The 22,803-nt window shown below is 44.1% G+C and overlaps 2 protein-coding genes across 7 annotated transcripts; both read left to right on the top strand.

Moving 5' to 3' along the window:
• The first annotated feature begins 1,870 nt into the window (after positions 1–1,870).
• Positions 1,871–8,936, top strand: LOC135554962 (intraflagellar transport protein 56). Its single transcript, XM_064987346.1, has 13 exons — positions 1,871–2,010; positions 2,296–2,467; positions 2,630–2,704; positions 2,810–2,912; positions 3,027–3,082; positions 3,561–3,614; positions 6,809–6,872; positions 6,996–7,084; positions 7,197–7,280; positions 7,388–7,457; positions 7,554–7,660; positions 8,296–8,429; positions 8,632–8,936. The coding sequence occupies exons 1-13, from the start codon at positions 1,886–1,888 to the stop codon at positions 8,741–8,743; spliced, it is 1,245 nt and encodes a 414-aa protein (XP_064843418.1). The 5' UTR covers positions 1,871–1,885; the 3' UTR covers positions 8,744–8,936.
• Positions 8,937–9,337: 401 nt separating this feature from the next.
• LOC135555465 (ubinuclein-2-like) lies at positions 9,338–22,641 on the top strand. Of its 6 annotated transcripts, none has more exons than XM_064987913.1 (17): positions 9,338–9,950; positions 10,322–10,453; positions 10,575–10,682; positions 11,377–11,487; positions 11,597–11,700; positions 11,864–12,329; positions 12,931–13,001; positions 13,126–13,255; positions 13,427–13,533; positions 13,662–13,772; positions 17,607–17,750; positions 18,029–18,079; positions 18,197–18,239; positions 18,366–19,493; positions 19,939–20,143; positions 21,767–21,835; positions 22,037–22,641. In XM_064987913.1, exons 1-17 carry the CDS (start codon positions 9,639–9,641, stop codon positions 22,102–22,104), a joined length of 3,360 nt encoding a protein of 1,119 aa, XP_064843985.1. In that variant the 5' UTR covers positions 9,338–9,638; the 3' UTR covers positions 22,105–22,641. The 6 variants fall into 6 exon arrangements, with proteins under 6 accessions (XP_064843985.1, XP_064843986.1, XP_064843984.1 ...); XM_064987914.1 differs by having other exon boundaries at positions 11,594–11,700; positions 22,058–22,641; XM_064987912.1 differs by having other exon boundaries at positions 11,594–11,700.
• Positions 22,642–22,803: the final 162 nt, after the last annotated feature.

The raw sequence follows: 22,803 nt of genomic DNA, 5'->3' as shown, positions 1-22,803 counted from the left end.
GTGAACTAAAGGCTTTATCTGTTCCTGGTTCCATTTTTTTTTGAATGGGGCATGCTTATTTAAGATGGTGAGGAAAGCACTTTTAAAGAACAATCAGGCATCCTCTACTGACAGAATGAGGTCAATAGCCTTCCAGGATACCCGGGCCAGGTCGTTTAGAAAGGCCTGCTCGCTGAAGTGTTTTAGGAAGCGTTTGACAATGATGAGGGGTGGTCGTTTGACCGCAGACCAATTACAGACGCAAGCAATGAGGCAGTGATCGCTGAGATCCTGTTTGAAGACAGCAGATGTGTATTTGGAGGGCAGGTTGGTTAGGATGATATCTATGAGGGTGCCCGTGTTTAGGGATTTGGGGTTGTACCTGGTAGGTTCATTGATAATTTGAGTGAAATTGAGGGCATCTAGTTTAGATTGTAGGACAGCCGGGGGTGTTAAGCATGTCCCAGTTAGCTAGCTAGCTATTGAAACTTTGCTTAGTCGTCTATGCAATTTAGCATTCATGTTAGGTTAGCTACCACACAAAGAAGTTTGTAAACATTGCCGTGCTGGATGATTATTTTTATATTTTTTTGTTGCAGAAATCTAACTTTACCTAGCAAGCCAGCCTGGTCTCATAGACTAGACCGTAACATATGTAACAGTACACTTAAATCCGGGATACTGAAATTAGTATGTTTGGTATGGTTACATGACAGATGGTTGTATGGTTACAAAGTGTATGTTTAGTAAATTCACAACATATCATACGAAATGGCGATGGACCTCCACAAATTAATACATTTCATACGAAACATAACAGATCATTCTAAATGGAGTGTCTCAGATTTACATAGAGAATCATGCAAAATGCTTTGAGACCAGGTTACAGCCCAGCCACAGGTTCGAGACAAGTAACTTGTTGGATGGGCCCTTAATAATTATGGCTGGCTCTGTTGTGGACATCACTGATGGGGGAGTTCTATATAATTATAATTTTCATTTTCTCAGATTCTGTCCAGAGTAAAGCCAGCAGCTGTTGGTGGGGAGATCCCAGTAAATAAGAAAATAAAAGAAAAAAGGTCACCGCTTGTCGAGGACTTCCTAGTTCAAAGAGACTATCTGGGGGCCATTACATTGTTGGAGGTAAATGCCACTCTGGCTGCATGGCTCCTGAAGTGTGACATATAGGTTTATAGCACTGTTATATCTTTGAACAATGCAGTGCTTACATTACTGTCTGCAAAATAAGATGCTCATCCTATCAATATGGTTGAATTTGCTCAGTTTCAGCGCAATGTTGGCGAGCGAGGGGAGGATGCAGACCTGTGGTTGGCCTACTGTGCTTTCCACCTTGGTGACTACAAGAGAGCCATGGAGGTTTGAAAACCTTTATTGAATTCAGTAACATTGGTTTGGATGTGTGAAAGTATTTTCCTGTTTTTGATTGTGTGAGACATGAACTAATACCTATGTGCCTATTCCTTCTTCAGGAATACAAGGCCCTGACAGACAAACCAGACTGCCGCCCAGATGTGTGGGTCTACCTGGCCTGTACTCTCTTCTTCCTGGGGCTTTACAAAGAAGCAGAGGAGGCTTCACGCAAGGGTACCTCATCCACCTTGTTCCCCATTCTCACATTTTGTTGCTTTATTACAAAAGGTGATATGGAAAATTAAATACATTTTCTCCCTGACCATACATGCTTCCTCTACCTCTTTCAGCCCCTAAATGCCAGCTGCAGAATCGACTACTGTTCCACTTGGCTCACAAGGTCAGCTTTCGCCCTTATCGCTAACTTATTCATTCAGTGCTATGGTACGAAACAACTTATATAACAGAATTTGTTCTATTATACCCTTATTTCTGGTCTATTTTCTTTTTTCAGTTCAATGATGAGAAGCAGCTGATGGGTTTCCACCAGGAGTTGGAGGATGTGACAGAGGACCAGCTCAGCCTGGCCTCCATCCACTACATGCGCTCCCACTACCAGGAGGCCATCGACATCTACAAACGCATCCTGCTGCAGAACAGGTGACAGGCAACAGAATGCACCACAGAGTGACAGAGACACTGGGAAACACTCCAAATATAATCCTGACACATGGGAGTAGCAGCACAGACTATGAGAGGGGGAGTTAGAGTGAGTGGAGGGAGGGAGAGTGATAGTTTCCCTGTGTTGAGACAGAGAGAAGATAACGGAGAGTGGAGAGGAAGATAGCGACTGCTTGTGCAGGTGAGAGGGTGGGAAAGAGAGATTCATTGTACATACTGTGAGTCGGCGGAGCTCATGCTGTGTTCATACTGTGTCTGCTACAGAGACTTCCTGGCCCTGAATGTGTATGTGGCTCTCTGCTACTACAAGTTGGACTACTACGATGTGTCCCAGGAGGTGCTGGCTGTTTACCTGCTGAGCGTCCCAGACTCCACCATCGCTCTCAACCTCAAGGCCTGCAACCACTTCAGGCTCTACAACGGAAAAGCAGCAGAGGTAACGCAACTTGACAAGAGAGTCCTGAGCAAATCATTCACAAAATGTAACCTTGTTTGTCTGAATGTTGCTTTGTTATTGTTTGTCAGGCTTCAGTCAGTGACTCAGCAATGTACAACATTGTAGTATTAAACAACTAAAATCACATTTTCCTTCTCTCAGACAGAGCTGAAAAACCTGATAGATATCTCCTCCAGCTCCTTTGAATTTGCCAAGGAGTTAATCCGACACAACCTGGTGAGAGTCATGATTTATCAGCCTAGGGAACATAGCAGTTTTGCACCTCATGTGTGTAACAGCATGCAAGCAAATTACCCTTTTGATTCTTCCTCTGGGGTTCAGGTGGTGTTTCGTAATGGGGAGGGGGCCTTGCAAGTGCTGCCTGCACTGATTGATGTCATTACTGAGGCTCGTCTCAATCTGGTCATCTACTACCTCAGACAAGGTGGGCTGCCACTTTTATTACTGACTAGCCAATCTAATGATAACTGATTGATAACTAAGTGTTTTTTTTACTGTTCATATATGGATAGTAATTATATTTTTCTATATCTCTCAGATGATGTCCAGGAGTCCTACCAGCTCATCAAAGACTTAGAACCCACCACACCACAGGTTAATTCCTCTATTTCCATTCACCATTTCCAGATTTCTCTCCCTCCCTTTTTATTTTTTCAATCCGCCTATCATTCGTCTCCTGCCTCTGTTATTTTAGGGACCAGTAATCTTACCCTCTTTTCCCTGCTCTCCATTTTCTTCTTCCTCCTTCTACAAGGATAGTGTAGTTTGCGATGTTGTTCTACGTTTGCAGAGTAGTCATTCGTGATAGGCGTTTGTGTATTAACCTCCCCCTTTCTCTCTCTCTCTCGCTCTAGCTCTCTCTCTCTCTCTCTTTCTCAGGTTCAGGGCAGTGTTAGTCTTAATGTACATCAGCGTACAGTAAGTGTGTGTGCAGACAGCTTTCTCTCGCCATCTCCCCCTCTTTCCCTATCCTCCTCCTCTCTTTGCCAGGGTTAGTGCAGCCATAAACTCAATAGATTGTGGTGTATGGTAAGTGCATATGTGCTGTAACCTTTCCCTGACATTTTTTCAGGAGTACATCTTGAAGGGGGTTGTAAATGCTGCACTTGGACAGGAGATGGGGTCAGTAAGTACCAGAGATACATTTAGAAACTACACTGACAAAACTATAAGCACAACATGTAAAGTGTTGTTCCCTTGTTTCATGAGCTTTCTGTGCACAAATTTGATTACATCTTAGTGAGCATTTATCTTTTGCCAAGATAATCCATCTACCTAACAGGTGTAGAATATCAAGAAGCTGATTAATTCAAACAGCATGATCAATGACACAGGTGCACCTTGTGCTGGGGACACACAAAAAAGGCCTCTTTAAAATGTGCAGTTTTGTCACACAATACAATGCCTTATACATGTCTCAAGTTTTGAGGGAGCGTGCAATTGGCATGCTGACTGCAGAAATGTCCACGAGTTGCTGCCAAAGAATTGAATGTTGATTTCTCTATCATAAACCGCCGCCAACGTTGTTTTAGAGAATTTGGCAGTACGTCCAACTGGCCTCACAACTGCAGACCACGTGTATGGCGTCATGTGGACGAATGGTTTGCTGATGTGACGTTGTGAACAGAGTGCCCCATGGTGGCGGTGGGATTATGGTAAGGGCAGGCATAAGCTACGGACGACGAATACAATTGCATTTTATCAATGGTAATTTGAATACACAGAGATAACATGACGAGATCCTGAGGCCCATTGGCATACCTTTCATCGGCCTCCATCACCTCATGTTTCAGTATGATAATGCACAGCCCCATGTCCTAAGTACCTGTGCACAATCCCTGGAAGCTGAAAATGTCCCAGTTCTTCCATGGTCTGCATAGTCACCAGACATGTCACCCCTTGAGCTTGTTTGGGATGCTCTGAATTGATGTGTAGGACAGCGTGTTCCAGTTCCCACCAAAATCCAGCAACTTCACACAGCCATTGAAGATGAGTGAGATAACATTCCACAGGCCACAATCAACAGCCTGATCAACTCTATGCGAACGAGATGTGAGGCAAATAGTGGTCACACCAGATAATGACTGGTTTTCTGATCCATGCCCCAACCTTCTTTTGAAGGTACCTGTGACCAACAGATGCATATCTGCATTGCCAGTCATGTGAATTCCATAGATTAGGACCGAATGCATTTATTTCAATTGACTGATTTCCTTATATGAACTGTAACTCAGTAAAATCTTTGAAATTGTTAGGTTTTATATTTTTGTTCAGTGTAAATATATAACTATAGATTAATGTACAGTGTATATACAGTGGGGAGAACAAGTATTTGATACACTGCTGATTTTGCAGGTTTCCCTACTGACAAAGCATGTAGAGGTCTGTCATTTTTTTAAATCATAGGTACACTTCAACTGTGAGAGATGGAATCTAAAACAAAAATCCAGAAAATCACATTGTATGATTTTTAAGTAATTCTGTCACACCCTGACCATAGTTTGCTTTGTATGTTTATATGTTTTGTTTGGTCAGGGTGTGATCTGAGTGGGCATTCTATGTTGTGTGTCTCATTTGTCTGTTTCTGTGTTTGTCCTGATATGGTTCTCAATCAGAGGCAGGTGTTAGTCATTGTCTCTGATTGGGAACCATATTTAGGTAGCCTGTTTGGTGTTGGGTTTGGTAGGTGATTGTTCCTTTTTCTGTCCTTTTGTCTGTCGTGTGCTTGTTTGCACCAGTTAGGCTGTTTCGGTTTTCGTGTATTGTTTTTTCATATTGATTTGTGTTTCTTCAGTTTTATTAAACATGGATCGTAATAGACATGCCGCATTTTGGTCCGACTCTCTTTCACCTACAGAAAACCGTGACAAATTAATTAGCATTTTATTGCATGACATACGTATTTGATCACCTACCAACCAGTAAGAATTCCGTCTCTCACAGACCTGTTAGTTTTTCTTTAAGAATCTCTCATGTTCCTCACGTATTACCTGTATTAACTGCACCTGTTTGAACTCGTTACCTGTATAAAAGACACCTTTCCACACAGTGAGCTGTGTAAGGACATCAGGGATAAAATTGTAGACCTGCACAAGGCTGGGATGGGCTACAGAACAATAGGCAAGCAGCCTGTTGGCGCAATTATTAGAAAATGGAAGAAGTTCAAGATGACGGTTAATCACCCTCGGTCTGGGGCTCCATGCAAGTTCTCACCTCGTGGGGCATCAATGATCATAAGGTGAGGGTTCAGCTCAGAACTACACGTCAGGACCTGGTCAATGATCTGAAGAGAGCTGGGACCACAGTCTCAAAGAAAACCATTAGTAACACACTACGCCGTCATGGATTAAAATCCTGCAGCGCACGCAAGGTCCCCCTGCTCAAGCCAGCGCATTTCCAGGCCCGTCTGAAATTGCCAATGACCATCTGGATGATCCAGAGGAGGAATGGGAGAAGGTCATGTGTTCTGATGAGACAAAAATAGAGCTTTTTGGTCTAAACTCCACTTGCCGTGTTTGGAGGAAAAAGAAGGATGGGTACAATCCCAAGAACACCATCCCAACCGTGAAGCATGGAGGTGGAAACATCATTCTTTGGGCATGCTTTTCTGCAAAGGGGACAGGACGACTGCACCGTTTTGAGGGGAGGATGGATGGGGCCATGTATCGCAAGATCTTGGCCAACAACTTCCTTCCCTCAGTAAGAGCATTGAAGATGGGTCATGGCTGGGTCTTCCAGCATGACAACGACCCGAAACACACAGCCAGGGCAACTAAGGAGTGGCTCCGTAAGAAGCATCTCAAGGTCCTGGAGTGGCCTAGCCAGTCTCCAGACCTGAACCCAAAAGAAAATCTTTGGAGGGAGCTGAAAGTCCGTATTGCCCAGCGACAGACCCCACACCTGAAGGATCTAGAGAAGGTCTGTATGGAGGAGTCGGCCAAAATCCCTGCTGCAGTGTGTGCAAACCTGGTCAAGAACTACAGGAAACATATGATCTCTGATTTCAAACAAAGGTTTCTGTACCAAATATTAAGTTCTGCTTTTCTGATGTATCAAATACTTATGTCATGCAATAAAATGCAAATAAATTACTTAAAAATCATACAATGTGATTTTTCTGGATTTGTTTTAGATTCCGTCTCTCACAGTTGAAGTGTACCTATGATTAAACATTACAGACCTCTACATGCGTTGTAAGTAGGGAAAACCTGCAAAATCGGCAGTGTATCAAATACTTGTTCTCCCCACTGTATATAGTTCTGCCTTGATACCCACCTGATTTTGTTTGTGTGACATGATCATGTAATTTTTCCATTACAGAGAGATCATCTGAAGATTGCTCAGCAGTTTTTCCAGCTGGTTGGTGGCTCAGCTAGCGAATGTGGTGAGTGCTCCTCCAGATATTTAAAATACTGACTCGAATTACATTTTTGTACTGCACTATTTCAATGGTAAATATGTTTTTACACTGATGCTTTCTTTAACAATTCCTTTCCCTGTGTCTTAGACACCATCCCTGGCAGACAGTGCATGGCTTCTTGTTTCTTTCTGCTCAGGCAGTTTGAGGATGTGCTCATCTACCTCAACTCTGTCAAGGTAAGCACAGCATAATACACCGACACATATTTGTGTCCACATAGAATATTGATGTTCTATAATTATCATTCTTCAATGGATTCTAAATACTCTGAACTCTCATTGCTCACAGAGTTACTTCTACAACGATGATGCCTTCAACTTCAACTATGCACAGGCCAAAGCTGCTGTTGGCAACTACAGGGAGGCAGAGGAGGTAAAACCTTGACATGTCCTTTTGGGATTATTTGATGTCATTTTATTAACTTTTTGTATATGTTTTATTGTCTGTTTAAAAGTGTGTGCTTTCTCTTTGTCTCCCAGATCTTCCTGTTGATTCAGAATGACAAGAACAAGAGTGACTATGTGTACCTGAGCTGGCTGGCACGCTGCTGTATGTTCTCCTTCTCATTAAACGATGTAAACATTTGCTGGTATAACACTGTGTGGTTGTTCTATTGTTGTTAATGAACCCTGTTGTCCTACTCAGACATTATGAACCAGAAGGCCCGTCTGGCCTGGGAGCTCTACATGAAGATGGAGACCTCAGCAGAGTCCTTCAGCCTCCTGCAGCTCATTGCCAACGATTGCTACAAGGTTACTCTCCTTTATTAATTCCAAAATCACTCAACTTCCTAAATGTTTAATTTCCCCATCAGGACAGAAGTTATTTCATTCTGAGAGCGCTTGTACCAGCGGGGGAAAAAGTACACAATTGTCATACTTGTGTAAAAGTAAAGATACCTTAATAGAAAATGACTCAAGTAAAAGTCACCCAGTAAAATACTACTTGAGTAAATGTCTAAAAGTATTTGGTTTGAAATATACTTAAGTATTAAAAGTAAATGTAATTGCTAAAAAAATACTTATGTATCAAAAGTAAGAGTACAAGTATAAAGAATTTCAAATTCCTAATATTAAGCAAAGCAGACTGACACTTGTTCTAGTTTTTTTTATTTCCATACACTCCAACATTCAGGCTTCATTTGTAAATGAAGCATGTGTTTATTGAGTCCGCCAGATCAGAGGCAGTGGGCATGACCAGGGATGTTCTCTTAATAATTATATGAATTCAAAATGTTACGAGTACTTTTGGGTGTCAGAGAATGCATGGAGTAAAAAGTACATAATTTTCTTTAGGAATGTAATAAAGTAAAAGTAGTTAAATACCCCAAAAAACGACTTAAGTAGTGTTTTTTGCACCATGTGTAACTCTTCTGTCTCATCTACAGATGGGCCAATTCTACTACTCAGCAAAGGCATTTGATGTCTTGGAGAGATTGGACCCCAACCCTGAGTACTGGGAGGGCAAAAGGGGGGCCTGTGTGGGTATCTTTCAGCTAATTTTGGCCAGCAGAGAACCCAGGTAGGTACCATTTCTACCTTAGCAATCTACTGGATTGATATAGGATCATGAATGTCACCACTTTGTATAGCGTTAAAATAATCTGCCCTCAGCTCAGTGATCTACACTTTTTTTTTTGACATGATGAGCTGTATTTTGCATTGCTGAAGTCTGACAATGTGCGTTTGTTTCCATAATGTGTTCAATTGTGTGTATTTTACAGGGAGGCTTTGAAGGAAGTGCTGCCCTTGCTGAGGCACACTGGGAATCCTCAAGTGGAATACATCATCAGGATTCTGAAGAAATGGGCCAAGGACAACAGGGTTTCTCTGTGATGTTATCATTCCGTACTTAAGAATGCATAGCCTATATGAAGAAAAGGGTCCTTTGGGCAAACTGACAGTCAAATGCAAAAATTCACCAAAAGTGCCAGTTTGTTTCATTATACATTCATCTCTTTCCTGTTTGTTATTTTGTTAGTACATTGTATTGGTGTCATTTTTTTGCACATTTATTCTGTACATATTTGCGGATGTGAATAAATATTTAAATCTTATACCACATCTGTGCTTTTACTATCTCTGGCCTTGACATCACGTTTTAGAGCACATAAAGACCAGTGCTTATCATGCATACAGAAATATAAAACAGGAGAATTTGTTCGTTTCAATGCATATTTTCTAATGAACGGTAGTCCTGTGTTTGTTAGTGCGTTCAGTCCAGGGATAAGTGTTCAAAAGGAACCTCATCAAAACATCCCGCGTGCCAGAGTCCGGGAACAATCGATTCTGCATATTCGCGCTAGTATGCAAAGTGGGCGGTTCTTGAAGGGCGTTCTCGCCCTATGATTGGTCAAAGACTGCTCCCTGACTTCTGTTTCCGCTTTCTTTTCTTACGCACGCCCAGTTACTACTCTCACTGAATAATGATAATAATGGTCAAGATGGCTACTTCAGATGCCTCCTTGCGGTAGCTACCGAACAATTTAATGGAAACAACTAAAACTACTCTTCCTCGTGATTTAAAGGCCCCGGAGCTAACCTGGGAGGTGCAGAAGATACCACTTTGTGGTTTAAGGCATTTTATTACCTGACATAGTTTACCATCTAGCTAGCTAACGTTGTCGAACATTCCCAATTTTAGATAGCAAGCTACAGTAACGTTAGTTCAGTGAAGTCTCGTCCTCCCTTGTGTGTTCCTACCGAGGGGCTCTGTGACGGTCAGCATCAAATGGCCGAACCGAGAAAAGTACCGTTTGTCACAATCTCTTCCTTTAACAACAATGCACCGCCTTCGGATTCAAAGAAACGCCGCCGGGAAGATGAGGCCGAAATCAGTTTGGGGGAAGATGGAGGGGGTGGAAGTGCAGCAACCAGGCCAGGAGGTGGTACTGGTGCTAGTCCATTCGGTATCGTGAAAGCCGGTGACGGGGATTCAGCGGAAACAAAACGTGTAACAGTGCGCTTGAACCTCTCCTTGCCCGAACCCAGCGAACGGGGATCTGCTGAATTCAACTACAGTGAACTTGTTCAATCTACTCAGGTAAAGACGTGAAATCAGTCAAGGCTACAAGTGATAACAGCAGGCTGGGCCGGTGAACGCGTAGGCAGCTTGGAGTGTAAGCTCTCGAGGCTATGGTGCTGTTGTCAACAAGAGCGATCTTGGCCAACTGTAGCTACAGTATTCTTAGATATGATGTAAGCATGCCAACTTCATGTAGGCAATAATATTCATCTAATTTTGATATGAATGTTTATATTACCGTTATATAAATCATAATATGGTAATTACACATCTAGTTCCCATCTTTTAGAGGTACAACTTTTAAGATGACATTTTAAGCTACTAAGAATCCACTGTTGAACCCATTTTATCTACTCTTATTTCCTGACATGCCTGGTTGTCTCTTGAAGGTGAAGAAGCCTCCTGCTCCAGGACCTCCTAAAGACCTGACGCCAGCCCTGGACCCCAACGACCCCTTTGCAGACAACGAGAAGGAGAGAAAAGAAGTAGAGGCGCTCGCCAAGAAATTTGAGAGCAAATATGTAGGTCCCTTTACTTTGTGGGGGAAACAAATAGGTCTACACATAGATCAAATAGATTGAATTAGTTTCATGTGCGTTGTATATTTTCACCTAGTCAACTGTAGTTGTTTGTTTCCTCTAGTCACAGGCCAATACAGGGAAAAAGAAGCGGAAGGACAGGGTGCAGGATCTCATCGACATTGGTTTTGGCTATGATGAGACTGACCCATTCATTGATAACTCTGAGGCTGTAAGTACCCTCTGTCTGCTCATATACTGCAGAATCCTTCCTTTGTGAACAGACTTAAGACTCATGTAAACAAGCATCAACATATGCTTTAACATATTTGCACTTTACCCCTAGCCCCTCTATCATAGATAATTTTTCATTAGCACATTGCATTCCTCTCTCCCATACTTGCTTATTAGTTTCTCTGCTGTTTGTAACCGGTTATGCCATGGCATTGTTGAATAGTATATCCTGGTTGGCTTGAAGGGCATTCTAGAGCGTGCATTATTTCCCTATAATGCACGGCATATCAGCACAGTAGAATTCAATAGCTACAGTTCATTTTTACATGTTCTATGTTTGAGCTGCATTTGAAAGCAAAAGTTGAGTTGAGAACAGTATTGGCATTGTTGAATTTGATTTTTATAATAGCAAGCTGTTTGTTTGGTTACCAAGGCAACTACTGTAGCTACTATATCAAGAAAACTTGCTAGCTACTTCAGTGGATGTTGAATGAATTTCGCCTAACTGTAAATTTGTTAAATTATAGCCATGGTATAAAAGGGAAAATGAACTCATAAAATAATGCAACTCCATGGAAGGTTAGTTCCACTCCACTAGCGCGTAGTCGAACACACCTTCCATGTTGTTTATTATTTTCCAGAGAATACATAGCCCCTTGTTGATGATCCCTTAGCTACTTTCTTCCCCTCAGTATGATGAGCTGGTGCCAGCCTCCCTCAACACTAAGCTGGGAGGGTTCTACATCAACACTGGCACCCTGCAGTTCAGAGCAGCCTCCGAGTCAGAGGGAGAGGACTTCAAGGTGGGTTACACACACACACCTTTTCAATAAATGAACAAATGTTATTCATTATTAAACTCTATTTCTATATCATGTGACAAGCTCAGTTTTTGTTCCTTCTGTCTAGAAGTTGAAAGATGGTGAGGAGCGTGTGATAAAGAAGCGAATGAAAAAGCAAGATGGCAGTAACATGGATGAGAAAAAGCCCAGGAAGATCAGGATGCCAAAGCAAGGGTGAGCAATGTTCTACATCTGTTGTGCCACTTCTGAAGTTAACTGATGTATAAGCTCATATGATGTATGAACTTATTGCCTGACTTTGACATAGTTATGCTATGTGTCTATGGCTTGTAACAAGTTCCGTGTAGCAACTCAACGGTCCTATGTTATCTTCCAGAGTGTCTGGCCTGAATGTCCACCGGCCAGAGAAGAAGAAAAGGAAGAAGTTGATGAAGGACTCTCTGAATCTGGCCGCCATGCTCCGCCGCTTCACGCGGGAGAAGGAGGAGAACCGCAAGAAGAACCCCGGCCTGCCCCGTGGCCAGCACAATGCCAACAGTGCCCTGCTCAACGCACACCCTAAACCCAGCAACATCAGCATGGCCGATCTGGCTAACGACCCTGCCATGATGTCACTGCTGGGCTCAGCCAATAACAACGACATGCTGCAGGACATGATGGGCGACCTAGACTTTGGGCTGCTGGACTCTTCTCAGCCCCCCAGTCCTGCGCAGGGGGAGAACGGTGCTCCGGGTAGGGTCCAGGGTAGGGTCCAGGGGGCACAAGGAGGTCTCCTGCCCCCTCCTCCTCTGCCTAATGGACTGCCTGCCCCTCTCAGTAAGCGTATTGAGGACCTCCGTGTGGTAAGTGACTGACATCTTCAATAAATCCAGTTATATTTCATATTTAGAGATATTTTAGGTCTTCAGTCAGTTTCTTTATTTGATTTGTGGGGTCTAAAGGCCCTCGCTGCTCGTTGAAAACGTTCAAGCACATTACATGGAATGCATTGATTTTTTTCCCCCTTTAAAAACAAAGTGATTGTCACCATTCTGATATTTCCTTCCATAAAGAAACCGGAGTAACACATGCATTCTCTCAGAGGCACAAGTAGGAGTGAGAAGTAGAGGTTGCTGTGGCAACAAGAGAGCAGTGATGTTCTTTGAGGGAGATGATGAGGGGAAAACAAGTGCCAACTCTCTCTGACAGAACGATGAGGGTGAGGGGAATATCAGGAAGAGGAGAGAAAGGTAGAGGAGTGGAGGCAGGGAGGAGAGGAGGCCAAGAGCAAGCGAGAGGTACTGTAATGAAGGAAGTCAAAAATAAAGGCTTAGAGGACAAGGTGAGGCGTAGAGGAGTGAAATGGCAGGTAATTGATTGATTTGCATTATATTTGTGTCCTTTTGAGCATACTATATTTTGTTTTAGAGAATCTCTGAAGTTGAATTATTCTCCAACAAACAGGCTTCTCATCAGTTTGATCAAGAGGGCAGGAAAAAGTTCTTCACGCTGGACATGAACAACATCCTACTGGAGTGAGTCTCTGCTCTGAGCTCTTTACAACAGTACAAACCCTCTTTCCTTCCCTGACCATCTCTCTGCATGTGTTAGTCAGTGTTTATCTCAATGTCTAACCCTCTTCTTCTGTGTGTTGGTCAGTATTGAGTTGCAGGTCCAGGAGCAGCCGGCAGCAGTGCGCTCTTCAGTCTACTCCCATCTCGAGGCCTTTGTGCCCTGCAACAAGGAGGCTCTGCTCAAACGCCTAAAGAAACTCAGCCTCAATATCCAGGTGTGTGTGTATGCACTAAAATGTTTGACATTTTATGTTTATGTTTGTGTGTGCACATACTATGCCTGTTATTCTCTTCTATCTAATTGTAGATTGTTTGTTAACGGAGTGTGTGGTGTCAGTGTCATCTGGTGTTTGTGATTGTAACCTTTTCCATCTTCTGTCATCCAGGATGACCGTCTGCGTGCTCCGCTACTGAAGCTGAAGCTAGCTGTGTGCAGCGTGATGCCAGAGCAGATTGCCAGATACAATATGGACTGCATCGCCAAAGTGGCCAAGTAAGGCCTTCTCCTTTCTTCTCCTGCATTCTGTTCACCTCTTATTTCTTCTCATACCTCCCCCTTTGTCCCTTGCTGTCTATTTTTCCACTCCTTATCAATATTATCGCTGGGTTGTGTATTTACAGGCAGCAGTCAGAAGAGGGGGAAAAGAACGGGTCAGAAGAGGAGGATGAGGAGAAGCCTGGGAAGAGAGTGATGGGACCTCGCAAGAAGTTTGTCTGGGATGAGAAGCTCAGGTGAGCTCTCTCATTTGTGAACGTCATACAATTATGTTATGTAGGGGTTTTGGTTTAGTGTAGTGATGGGATGTTTGACTCCTTTTACTGACTCCGATCTTTTCGACTCATTCAGTCAAATGAATGAATCTTTCGACTAATTTTGTTCATTTGAGTCAGTAATGCCCAGAGCATGCAGGACCCCAGCGAACGATAACTAAAAACTAGAAATAGTCATAATTCTACAAGCCTCTCGTTCATAGGTCGTTCACCATAAGGGGCTTATTGGAGATGTCGTTTGTGACAGACTTGTAAAATGGTGCTTTAAACAATGTATATTTGTTGATTTGCTAGGTATACAAATATGATTTTTTCTTGGTACATTTGAAACAAAGTCGAGTTGTGACCGCAACCGGACTAGATACATTTTTTTTTAAATTCACCTTTATTTAACCAGGTAGGCCAGTTGAGAACAAGTTCTCATTTACAACTGCGACCTGGCCAAGATAAAGCAAAGCAGTGCGACACAAACAACACAGAGTTATACATGAAATAAACAAACATGCAGTCAATAATACAATAGAACAAGTATATATTCAGTGTGTGCAAATGAGGTAGGATAAAAAAAAAATTTTTCATTTCACCATTATTTAACCAGGTAGGCTAGTTGAGAACAAGTTCTCATTTACAACAGTGTGAACAGACAACAACACAGAGTTACACATGGAATAACACAGTAGAAAAAAAAAGAAAAAAAAGAGTCTCTATACATTGTGTGCAAAAGGCATGAGGAGGTAGGAGAATAATTACAGTTTTGCAGATTAACACTGGAGTTATAAATGATCAGATGGTCATGGGCTGGTAGAGATACTTGTGTGCAAAAGAGCAGAAAAGTAAATAAATAAAAACAGTATGGGGATGAGGTAGGTAAATTGGGTGGGCTATTTACCGATGGACTATGTACAGCTACAGCGATCGGTTAGCTGCTCAGATAGCAGATGTTTGAAGTAGATTTTTTTTTTGCGATTCGTTCCAGTCACAGGCAGCAGAGAACTGGAAGGAAAGGTGGCCAAATGAGGTGTTGGCTTTAGGGATGATCAGTGAGATACACCTGCTGGAGCGCGTGCTACGGGTGGGTGTTGCCATCGTGACCAGTGAACTGAGATAAGGCGGAGCTTTACCTAGCATGGACTTGTAGATGACCTGGAGCCAGTGGGTCTGGCGACGAATATGTAGCGAGGACCAGCCGACTAGAGCATACAGTTCGCAGTGGTGGGTGGTATAAGGTGCTTTAGTAACAAAACGGATGGCACTGTGATAAACTGCATCCAGTTTGCAGAGTAGAGTATTGGAAGCTATTTTGTAGATGACATCGTCGAGGATCGGTAGGATAGTCAGTTTTACTAGGGTAAGTTTGGCGGCGTGAGTGAAGGAGGCTTTGTTGCGGAATAGAAAGCAGACTCTAGATTTGATTTTAGATTGGAGATGTTTGATATGAGTCTGTAAGGAGAGTTTACAGTCTAGCCAGACACCTAGGTACTTATAGATGTCCACATATTCTAGGTCGGAACCATCCAGGGTGGTGATGCTCGTCGGGTGTGCGGGTGCAGGCAGCGAACGGTTGAAAAGCATGCATTTGGTTTTTACTAGCGTTTAAGAGCAGTTGGAGGCCACAGAAGGAGTGTTGTATGGCATTGAAGCTCGTTTGAAGGTTAGATGGCACAGTGTCCAAGGAAGGGTCGGAAGTATACAGAATGGTGTCGTCTGCGTAGAGGTGGATCAGGGAATTGCCCGCAGCAAGAGCAACATCATTGATGTATACAGAGAAAAGAGTCAGCCCGAGAATTGAACCCTGTGGCACCCCCATAGAGACTGCCAGAGGACCGGACAACATGCCCTCCGATTTGACACTGAACTCTGTTTGCAAAGTAGTTGGTGAACCAGGCAAGGCAGTCATTAGAAAAACCGAGGCTACTGAGTCTGCCAATAAGAATATGGTGATTGACAGAGTCGAAAGCCTTGGCCAGGTCAATGAAGACGGCTGCACAGTACTGTCTTATCGATGGCGTTTATGATATCGTTTAGTACCTTGAGCGTAGCTGAGGTGCACCCGTGACCGGCTCGGAAACCAGATTGCACAGCGGAGAAGGTACGGTAGGATTCGAGATGGTCAGTGATCTGTTTGTTGACTAGGCTTTCGAAGACCTTAGATAGGCAGGGCAGGATGGATATAGGTCTGTAACAGTTATGGTCCAGGGTGTCTCCCCTTTTGAAGAGGGGGATGACTGCGGCAGCTTTTCAATCCTTGGGGATCTCAGACGATATGAAAGAGAGTTTGAACAGGCTGGTAATAGGGGTTGCGACAATGGTGGCAGATAGTTTCAGAAATAGAGGGTCCAGATTGTCAAGACCAGCTGATTTGTACGGGTCCAGGTTTTGCAGCTCTTTCAGAACATCTGCTATCTGGATTTGGGTAAAGCAGAAGCTGGGAGGCTTGGGCGAGTAGCTGGGGGGGGGCTGTTGTCCAAGGTTGGAGTAGCCAGAAGGAAGGCATGGCCAGCCGTTGAGAAATGCTTGTTGAAGTTTTCGATTATCATGGATTTATCAGTGGTGACCGTGTTTCCTAGCCTCAGTGCAGTGGGCAGCTGGGAGGAGGTGCTCTTGTTCTCCATGGACTTTACAGTGTCCCAGAACCTTTTGGAGCTAGAGATACAGGATGCACATTTCTGCTTGAAAAAGCTGGCCTTTGCTTTCCTGACTGACTGCGTGTATTGGTTCCTGACTTCCCTGAATTTCCCTAAGGGAGTTAAGGCAATAAATAGGCCATAGTGGTGAAATAATTACAATTTAGCAATTAAACACTGATAGATGTGCAGAAGATGAATGTGCAAGTAGAGATACTGGGGTGCAAGGGAGCAAAATAGATCAAATAAATAACATTATGGGGGATGGGCTAATTACAGATGGGCTAGGTACAGGTGCAGTGATCTGTGAGCTGCTCTGGCAGCTGGTGCTTAAAGCTAGTGAGGGAGATATGAGTCTCCGGCTTCAGTGATATTTGCAGTTCGTTACAGTCATTGGCAGCAGAGAACTGTAAGGAAAGGCGGCCAAAGTAGGAATTGGCCTTGGGGGTGACCAGTGAAATATACCTGCTGGAGCGCGTGCTACAGATGGGTGCTGCTATGGTCAACAGTAAGCTGAGATAAGGCGGGCTTTAAAGACTTATAGATGACCTGGAGCCAGTGGGTTTGGCGACAAATATGTAGCGAGGGCCGCAGTGGTGGGTAGTATATGGGTCTTTAGTGACAAAACAGATGGCACTGTGATAGACTGCATCCAATTTGCTGAGTAGAGTATTGGAGGCTATTTTGTAAATGCAAACGCGTTATGAACGACTGTTGGCGGAATGATTTGCTTGAGTGGCGTGAGGGTGATAAGCACAATATCGTTCGCAGTTCACGACGATTTGAGTTTGTTGAACAGAAGCCATGTATCTTTTGGTTCTACAAAGCTGTGTCCATCATAGCATTCATTCTTGCACCATGCAAAAATGTATTAGTTCTAAACATGTCTTTTTTTCTTTTCTATGCTGCCTGCAGCATGATCTATTTTACCTGCACTCATGACGAATAGTTGTTGGTCGGAGCACATCTCCGGGGTCACTGAAGGAGTGCGTATTAATCCTGCTGAAGAATTAAATGCAGCAAGTCAAATGAATGACTAAAATGAACGTGTCACTCAGAAAAGCGAATCATGACTCTCGAGTCAGTAAGAAGAGTTGTCCAAAAAGATAATTCGCCAACAGTGGAGCTGAAATTGTAATGCATAGTTGGTGGAACGTGTGTTGGTCTGTAGGATGTTGCTGTGTAACTTGGTGAGGGTGAAGCTGGGCTGCTATGAGCTGGAGGGCCAGAGCTCCCAGTCTCCAGAGGACTATCTCAAGGCCTTCATGGAGACTGAGGTGAAACCACTGTGGCCCAAGGGCTGGATGCAGGGCAGGTCAGTATGTGTGTTTGCATAAAATAATACAATTTGACCATTTAACCTAGTTTGCATTTCACCACACCACATGGGGCGGCAGGTAGCCTAGTGGTTATAGCTTTGGGCCAGTAACCAAAAGGTTGCTGGATCAAATCCATGAGCTGACAAGGTAAAAATCCCTGAACAAGACAGTTAACCCACGGTTCCCTGGTAGGCCGTCATTGTAAATAAGAATTTGACTGACTTGCCTAGTTATATAAAGGTTTAAAAAAATCTCTCCACTCTCCTCTCCTCAGGATGCTATTCAAAGAGAGCCTCGTGGTTCATTGTCACCTCACTGGCAATCCGTGAGTCATTACTTTGATATACTCTGCTTATTTTAAAAATCACTATATTAAAGTGAAGGTTAACACTGGTGTTCTTCATTATGCACTCTTTTTCCTTTTGATTTCACTGTTATCCAGAGCCAAGAAAAAGATGGTTCCTACTCCCAAGTCTAAACCCAAAGTTAGTGTTTTGCAGTCTGATGCATTGCTCGCATGCTTGTCATTTAAATACCATTTGTTGTTTGAATAGTTTTAGATCACAATAATTGTTTGCTCTTTCTATCCCCTATGTTGTTTGGTGACCCAGGAGGGTAGTTGGGTCCAGAGATCCACCCCCTCAGTTGGTGCGACCCCCTCCCCTGCAGCCCCAGTGGCCTGCCGGCCCTCCCAGTCCCCCGCTGAGACCATCTGTCTGTTGGACTCCCTGGATGAAGAGCTGACCGCCCCCGCCCTGGACTCCATCTCCCAGGCTCTGGCCCTCCTCAGCAATGCAGCCAAGGGCCTGGTCCAAGGGGACAGTCCCCCCTCCCCTGATAGGCCCAAGACTGCCCCGTCCTCCCTCCATGCCTCACCTCTCTTCCAGAAGCACAAAAAGGGCACCATCAACACACCCAGCTCCAACACACCTCTCTTCGTCTCTACCTCCTCCTCCCCCTCCTCTCTCTCTCGGCCTCCCACCGTCTCCCCTTCTCTGTCCTCAGCGAGGAGCGAGGGGTTGGGGTCGATGAAGGGTGGAGGTGCTCTGGCTCAGGCTCACAGACAATCAGTGCAGAGCACTCAGAGGCTTGCTGGGACTGGACTTAGTAAAGCCAATGCTCCCGGCTCTCACTCCCAGCTTAAGCCGCGGCCGCCCCCCAATCAGAAGGGCTTTGGCAGCAATAATACTAAAGCCAACAGTGGTGACACCCCCCTCTCCTCCCCTTCTCCCTCCTTCTCCCACTCTCTCTTAGGAGCCCAAGCTCAGCAGCAGTCCAACTTCATCACCCCCATGCAGGCCACTCTCACCAAGTCCTCCCACAGCAGCACCTCGCCCATCATCAAACTCACCCCTCGCCTCCCCAACCCCTTAACGCCCACCACCTTCTCACCCTCCACCAATCCCAGGCCTCAGGCAGCTTCCAGTATGCACCAGTACTCCTCCAAAAGCCCAGCAGGGTTCCGCCCACCATTCTCAGGTGCCCCGGGAGGGCCAGCCAAACTTGTCCAGGGCAGCTACACCCCTCTAGGAGGGCAGAAGACCCCCTCTCAGATCATCATCAGCAGCGCCAACACCAGCCTTACCAACACCTCATCCATCAGCAAGCATTCGGGATCAAGTCCCTCCCCTACCACAACCTCGGCCAATCAGCGACAAAGGCCGGGAGGTGGAACCATTCAGGGGGCTAAGCCTATTAAATCTGTATCCGCACAGTCTGTCTCTTCTCAGTTGCCACAGGTAAGTGAGAAATAAGAGATTGTAGCTGGGTGGGACAAGGTCATGATGCAGCAAATGTTCAAAATGAGTTTGTCTACTGTTGTCTGTATATTGATGTATTTTATTTCTGTTTGTATATGTTGTCTGTTGGTCTGGGTCTATATTTCTAATTAAAAATTGGGTGGTTTGAGCACTGAATGCTGAAAGCCGTGGTGTATCAGACCGTATACCACTAGAATGACAAAACATTTATTTTTACTGCTCTAATTACGTTGGTAACCAGTTTATAATAGCAATAAAGGCACCTTAGGGGGTTATGGTATATTGCCAATATACCACAGCTAAGGGCTTTATCCAGGCACTCCACAGTGCGTTGTGCATAAGTACAGCCCTTAGCTGTGGATTATTGGCCATATACCACAACCCCTCGGGCCTTATTGCTTAATTATATGCCTTTGTTCTCCAGGTGTCCTCAGCCAGCAGCAGTCTTCTTGGCTCTGCTCCGTCTCTCCCACTGGGCTTTGGGATGTTGGGGGGGCTGGTTCCTGTGTCCCTGCCCTTCCAGTTTCCCTCACTCTTAAACCTTTCCCCATTAGGGGGCACAGCTGGCTCCAGCACCGGGGCCAGCGGCTCCTCAACCAGCAACAACTCAGCATTCTCCCTAACCCAGAGTGAGTGACACAGCCAGTCCACAGAAACATGAAAAAACTAAAATGTACAGTGCTTTCGGAAAGTATTCAGACCCCTTCACTTTTTCCACATTTTGTTACATTACAGCCTTAATCTACACACCCTCTACTACACGCCCATAATGAAAACAGGTTTGCAAATGTATTAAAAATAAAAAACTAACTTATTTACATAAGTATTCAGAACCTTTGCTATGAGAATGGAAATTGATCTTAGGTGCATCCTGTTTGCATTGATCATCTTTGAGATATTTCTGCAACTTGATTGGAGCCCACCTGTGGTAAATTCAATTGATTGGACATGATTTGGAAAGGCACCAACCTGTCTATATAAGGTCCCACAGTTGACAGTGCATGTCAGAGCCAAAACCAAGCCATGAGGTCGAAGGAATTGTCCGTAGATTGTTTTGAGGCACAGATCTGGGGAAGGCTACCAAAAATGTCTGCAGCATTGAAGGTCCCCAAGAACATAGTGGCCTCCGTTATTGTTAAATGTAAGAAGTTTGGAACCACCAAGACTCTTCCTAGAGCTGATAGCTGTTGAGCAGTCGGGGGAGAATGGCCTTGGTCAGGGAGGTGACCAAGAACCCGATGGTCACTCTGACAGAGCTCCAGAGTTGCTTTGTGGAGATAGGAGAACCTTCCAGAAGGACAACCATCTCTGCAGCACTCTACCAATCAGGCATTTATGGTAGAGTGCCCAGACAGAAGCCACTCCTTAGTAAAAGGCATGACAGCCCACTAGGATTTTGCCAAAAGGCACCTAAAAACTCTTTGGCCTGAATGTCAAGTGTCACATCTGGAGAAACCAGGCACCACTCATCACCTGGCCAATACCATCCAAATGGGGAATCATGGTCTTGGCAGCATCATGCTGTGGGGATGTTTTTCAGCGGCAGGGACTGGGAGACTAGTCAGGATCAAGGGAAAGATGAACGGTGCAAAGTACAGAGAGAGCCTTAATGAAAACCTGCTCCAGAGCGCTCAGGACCTCTGATTGTAGCGTCGTACCCAAGAAGACTCGAAGCTGTAATTGCTGGCAAAGGTGCTTCAACAAAATACTAAGTAACGGGTTCTTTTTGCAAACATTTCCAAAAACCCTTTTGTTGCTTTATCATAAGTTATTGTGTGTAGATTGATGGGGAGGGGGGTGATTTAATCAATTTTAGAATAAGGCTGTAACGTAGCAAAAGTTGAATGTAGAACAGCTGATCGAGATGGGGTTGCTTTAGTATGTTGATGTCTGGGTATGTGTATAGTTTGTTTTTGTGTATTTTATGTTGTTGGACCATTGTGTTAAATCCCCATGCTGTGTCTGGAAGCCTGCAATGTTTTTCTCCATTGTCTGACATTCTCCCATATTGTTTCTTTGGTTCATTCCTCCCCTTATCCCTCTGCCTCTTCTTTTTAAATGTTATTCTTCCATTAATCTCCTGTGATCTTACATCCATTCACTATTTGACCTGGCTCATCTCTTTTCCTTTCAACCTGTTTCTTCTGTCTTGCTTCCCATTCTTGTTTCGTCTACACTGCCTTTCCTATCTCACCATGCCCTTGACCTACACTCTCCTGTGTCATCTCCTCCTCCCTCCCATCTCTCCTCAGATCTGTTAAAGAGTCTCCAGTCAGGGTCTCAGGTTGCTCTGCCTCCTCACTTACAGCTCGCTTTCTCAGGTAAAATCTGCCCTTCCCTGTGACCCCGCTCTTTCCTCTCAGCCCACTGTCACTTCAAGTCTTTTTTTCCCTTCTTGGGGACATCTTCTCTGTCTGTCCCTCCGTAGTCTCTGTGCATGCCTGTCGCTTTCGTCATGTCGGTGGTTGTCATTTGTGTTAAGTTTAAATATTTTTATTTTTATTTCCTATCAATATTTCAAGAACTCTACTCTTCCTGTCCAGATGTCAATCAAACCCAAGGAGGGGATGTGAAGAGGAAGTCTCTTTGACCACGCCTGTTTGGAACACTGAGGACATCCACTATGATGACAGCTATCAGGACAAATCAGGAACTAGGACGACTTTGAATGACTAACAGAAACTGCCCAAACACAGGATGGGGTTGAAATGGGGAATTGGACCCTCTCGATAATCTTCCGGCTGTTACTTATTTTTTAAACAGCAATTTGATAATTGTTTAAATATTGTACATTTTTAAGGCTTAATGACAAGTTTGTTTTTGTCAATGTTTACAGAACAGACCTTTATCACTGTGGTCAGGGAGGGAGAATGAATGAGAGGTCTACTTGTTGGTGTGTATGTACTATTCTTTAGCGTCAGTGTACAACCCTCCCTCTCTGATACCTTGGTTAGTGTGTCTATTTGGTGCTTTTTTTTCTCAATGTAATTATCTAGACCTGTAAGAAATGCTACTAAAATGCGAACGTTGTTGAATTTGTTTAGGGACCGGAGCTGTATTTTTTTCTGTACATAACTCCACCAAATTCAATAAAACAAGCCATGATCTATGCAGGATTATAACACAATGGTATATTGGTGACTTTCCATGGGTAATTCTGTTCCCTCATGTCTTGTTCCTTCACTCGCTTTCATGAAGTGCTACACTCCATAACTTGTAAAAATGGAAAACAAGCCAATAACATCCACATAGTGAAAAGTTAGTCTATCAGCTCTTAAAATCCACAAAT

The sequence above is a fragment of the Oncorhynchus masou genome, chromosome 15, assembly GCF_036934945.1.
Source record: "Oncorhynchus masou masou isolate Uvic2021 chromosome 15, UVic_Omas_1.1, whole genome shotgun sequence".
Classification (NCBI taxonomy): domain Eukaryota; kingdom Metazoa; phylum Chordata; class Actinopteri; order Salmoniformes; family Salmonidae; genus Oncorhynchus; species Oncorhynchus masou.
Note: the sequence above shows the minus strand (reverse complement) of the source record. Positions and strands in the feature narration are given on the sequence as shown.